Source organism: Austrofundulus limnaeus, unplaced genomic scaffold, assembly GCF_001266775.1.
Source record: "Austrofundulus limnaeus strain Quisiro unplaced genomic scaffold, Austrofundulus_limnaeus-1.0 Scaffold397, whole genome shotgun sequence".
Classification (NCBI taxonomy): domain Eukaryota; kingdom Metazoa; phylum Chordata; class Actinopteri; order Cyprinodontiformes; family Rivulidae; genus Austrofundulus; species Austrofundulus limnaeus.
The window spans coordinates 314,330-318,963 of NW_013952799.1; the positions used below are offsets into that span (position 1 = coordinate 314,330).

At 38.2% G+C, this 4,634-nt stretch overlaps 2 protein-coding genes across 3 annotated transcripts in view; both read right to left on the bottom strand.

Annotated features, from left to right (window-relative positions):
- Positions 1-1,404, bottom strand: part of LOC106528696 (LIM/homeobox protein Lhx9) — a 6,408-nt gene extending 5,004 nt beyond the window's left edge. For both annotated transcript variants that reach the window (XM_014023931.1, XM_014023930.1), the window contains exons 1-2: positions 1,252-1,404; positions 442-581 (exon numbers count right to left, since the gene is read on the bottom strand). In XM_014023931.1, coding sequence (XP_013879385.1) covers positions 442-570 — 129 coding nt within the window. In that variant the 5' untranslated portion in view covers positions 571-581; positions 1,252-1,404. The remainder of the gene's footprint in view (positions 1-441; positions 582-1,251) is intronic.
- Positions 1,405-3,400: 1,996 nt separating this feature from the next.
- LOC106528705 (tenascin-X) overlaps positions 3,401-4,634 on the bottom strand; it is a gene marked incomplete in the record, with an annotated part of 32,547 nt that continues 31,313 nt past the window's right edge. Inside the window, 3 exon segments of the mRNA XM_014023945.1 lie at positions 3,401-3,982; positions 4,071-4,234; positions 4,337-4,492. Coding sequence (XP_013879399.1) covers positions 3,884-3,982; positions 4,071-4,234; positions 4,337-4,492 — 419 coding nt within the window.

The following is a 4,634-nucleotide window of genomic DNA, read 5'->3' on the forward strand; positions in this document are numbered from 1 at the left end:
CATCCATCCATCCATCCATCCATCCATCCATCCATCCATCTATTCAGCCATCCATCCATTTGTCCATCCATCCATCCATCCGTCCATCCATCCATCCATCCATCCATCCAACCATCCATCCATCCATCCGTCCATCCATCCGTCCGTCCGTCCGTCCATCCATCCATTCAACCATCCATCCATCCATCCATCCATCCATCCATTTACAGTATTTATCCATCCATCCATCCATCCATCCATCCATCCATCCATCCATCCATCCATCCATCCATCCATCCATCCATCCATCCATTCATGTACCCACTTTATCTCTTGAAAGTTGAGAGATTATCACAATAGGAACGCGATTATTGACACTTTCATCTTGATTTCTCTTGAAATTCACAGCCTGCTTCATTATTATTATTATTTAAAAAGCATTAGGTAAGCCTTTATATTCACATTTTCAGCAGCAGCAGCCTCAGCCTCCACCTGTGCAGGGACACCGCCCAGCTCCATGTCCTCCGTCTTGTCACCGAGGTCACTTCCATACAACAGGTCCTCAAGGACCCGGTCGTCCGGAGACATCATGATGGAGAGTTCTGAGAAAGTAGGAGATAATTAACTGTCTTCTCTATAATCTCAACTCTCTTTGGAAAATACAAACCACACACATTTTAACAGATGAATACATGGCAGAAAAGACTCAAGAACCAAAGTCTTTGGTTGTGAAAGTCGTTAACATTGCAGAAATCTTTAATATTTTTTATCTTATTAAATATATTACTTTATTACTTGATGTTTCCAAATAAACACTTTACTTTAACACAATCAGATGCTCTATTTGAAAAACAAATAATTTTGCCTTCATCATTTTATTTCAACAAATGACAACATTGAAAATTTTCAAATTAAAAGACAATAAAATTTAGATTTGTGATTTAAACATCATTTTTTGTTGCTTTTAAATAGGCTGCACGACTCACTATGTCATTTAAAATCATACTTGTTTTGTATATTACTGGTGCACCTTCCAAAATTACACGTTATGTTTTATGAGTTTATTTTGGAGAAAAGAAAAATGTTTTAAATGTATATTTTAAATAAAAAGTCAAATGACAATTTCTATTTTGCATTTATTTACATGATAGGGCTTAAATTGTTTAAAACATGCTCAAATTCAGAGATAAAATTTACTGTATTCATCTGTTTTGTCTTCAAATAACAGGAAATTCAYAGTAGGGGTGAGAATAAGAGCGTGTCAGAACTTACTTTGAAGTTTCCTGTAAGGTTTCCACTGGGGGGGTATGAACCACACAAAGACCACCCTTTAAGAAGATCCAGATTYATAAAGTTCAGAGCATCTGATGCATCTCTGCTTTAACTAAAAACACTCCCAGCTTTCTCCTCTTGACTGTAAATCACCTGTGGGCTCTCAGCCCTCCAGGTGTCTCTGCAGCCTCCTGTCTTGTGGTTTTGGATCAGTTTCCCTGAGATCTGCCCCCCCCCCACCCCCTCCCTTCGCCTCATCTTTGTCCAACCACTTTCCCAGCATCTGATCTGCCGGGGGTCCCAGGTGACCTCCACCTGTAAACAAGAAGGCCAGCTGGCTCGGCGAGCAGGTGAGAAACGACGCGATTGGCTGCCTGGTGAGCAGGTGGGAGAGGGAGGGCGGGGGGAGGCGTGACGCTGGGGACCAATTAAAAGAAACAAAAGGTGTTTAAAAGGACATCTGGGAACTGCACCTGAGTCTTCATTCGGACCAAACTTCTTGTGGCTTTTCCTTCCAGGGTAAACACGACTCACAAGGTCGAGTGGTCTCAGTTTATAACAAAACATCTCTTACTGTCACCAAATACTACATATTATATTCCAGTAATTATTTGAACGCCTTAACTCTTGACCCAGCTGTGTTTCTGTCCACGCTCAGGTAAAAACTTAAAGATACTCAATGCAAAATAATGAGATCAATAAAGTTATGTAAAAAACAAAATCTGCACAAACGTTTCCTCATATCAATCAATCATTGTATTTAAAACTCTTCTTGATCTCGTATTTATTTTTGACATACGACCAGTGCTGGCTCTAGCCATTTTGGTGCCCTGGGCGAGTTGAAGCCCCCGAACTATGTCCCACCCACCCCAATTTAAATGCCTAAAAACAAGGTTGACAGTGTAAGGTACTATGGTAAACTTAGAAAGCAAATAAATAACAACACACATGTCAACTTGTACGAATTGAAGKATTTTTGGTCATTTTGCAGGTATACGGATGTATAGCGCAATCTCACGCATTTTTCAAGTCTTACAGCGGGCGCTTTCATGCCCCCCTGGTGCGAGTTGTACGAATATTTTGCAAAATTTACAGATTTTTGAGGGTTTTTTTATACATGTAAACATCTGAAGAGGTTGACATGTATGGGACAACAAAATACAGACTTGTTGTTATTGAGTTTGTCAACACGAACCGCTACCTGAGAGGCACTACATTCCAGTGAACGCATGTAAGACTTTTATTCATTCATGTGATTATATCTTTGTATTTGCTCCTGCAGCAGGATTACAGGATCCTGACATCGACCAGAACTACTGCAGCCCTCTGACAAACACTAAAAGTCGAACCATTTATTTATTTTCWAACAGCTCAGAACTGTATTTCCTCTGACACTGAAACATGAGTCAACACCGACAAATCTTAATGACCTCCAAATTATTCGCCTTTTATAATTTGCAGCATTGCTCACATGTTTAACTAGAATTTGAGGAATTTAATGCTGAATAAATTTTGGTTTGTTGCTTCACTGTCTAAAGAGACGATCAGTGCAAAGGGACATTTACCTACGACGGAACAATGACTCAGATGTACTGAAGGTCTTTTCTTTCTTGATGTTGAAGAAAAACCATGTTAGTCAGTACCTAAAATAAAAATTTGTCTTATAAAAAATAATTTTCTGCTCTCTGTAAATTATATGCATAAAAGAAAAGCCAGGTCTCAACATTAACTGTAATTAGTGATATAAAGATTTTTTTATTTACAGATTAAATGTAATTTACTGATTATAAAATAAACAGATAATATTAAAAGATTAATAAATAATTGTCAGCAATTTTTGGTCTTCATCAGGAAAAAAAATTGGTTAACATGTGTCCAATAAGTCAAACAAAAGCAGCTATTTAGCTTTCAGATTAYATTTTATTTGTATTTATTTATTAAGGCAAAATAATAAAAACTGATATATATATATTTTCACAAAAAGACAACAAAGCCGTTGTCAGCTGAACCACAACAGGTGCGTCACTCACCTGAGAAACCATAAAGGAGCTGAAGTTTTACAGACTGACCAGCAGGGGGCGATGTTGAGCTTTAAAACAGAACTGAATCAGACAATCCCAGCCAGGTGATTTCTTTGTTTATTTTTTGATTTTAGTAAATTTAATCAGAAATACAAAAGATTACTTTTTTCATACATGTTTGAAAAGTACATTTATATATTTTCAAGTTTGTCGCCATYTTCTGTATATTCAAAACAAACATTAAAACCATGTATGCACAAAAAGTTCCCTTTGAGCTGCAGTTTAGTTTCACCATCCTTAAAACAACAATCCACTTATTTACAATACAAATAAAATTAGCTTTGAATGCTGCTAACAGAACCTTGTCGGAACGAAAACACGTATCTATCATTTTAATAAAGTACAGTTTAATTATCTGACCAAACAGACAAGCACCTGCTTTAAAACTATACATTTAATGTTGCTGAAAAACAAACAAAAATATCTGTACAGTGCTGAGAACTGACTATATACAAATGAAAAAATATGTCTTCATCTCTAAATGAGAGCGAGGCTCTCTGCTTTTCCTTCTGAACAGCTCATCGTTCGATCAAACATTTAAATATATATTTTCATCCTCTAGAAGGAGGCCTGAAGTTTGCAGGTCTCATCTTCATCTCAGTGAATTGGATGGAGTGATCTTCTCCTTTCCAGGACTTCCAGATCAAACCCTGACRAACCCAAACATTCATGTTTAATCCAGACAGTTCATTTTTTATAAATGACACTCTTAAATTTATCTCAGTCTGATGAGGTTACCTGGTGTTGGAAGTTGTTCCCATAGAGACCGTTCAGGTTTGCCTCATGGCAGTTGTTGTACCACCAACCTCCTTGATAAGAAATGGCGCAGCGGGTGATCCCTGGCGCTGGGTCTCGGTCTTTGGTGGAGAAGACGTGGTTGTTGTGGTAACTGAGAGAGTCACCTGGAGCATAATAAAGGGAAATAAATGAACGAGGAACAAAAGGGGGTGTTTTAGATATTATTTTTAAGCTTTGTAGTCAAGAAGCATTCATTTCCGTCTAACCTGCAGTGCCGCTGTATCCGTCCACAGTTAGTCTGTACTGTCTCTTGACCACCATAAAGGTTGAGTACTGGGCGAACACCCGCTCACCCCCATCCCGTAGGTCGACCCGTAGATTCATCCTGGTCGTTGATGTCAAGCTGTGGATATTCTCAAGACCTGAAAAACCACATGGAAATTATCCTAAAACATGTTTGACCAACGGCATRGAAACAAGTTGGACCCAAATCTAAAATTACATATTCAAATCTGCTTTAGAAGAGGGTGTTAACCAAGCCCAGATATGTTAACAGGCAATATA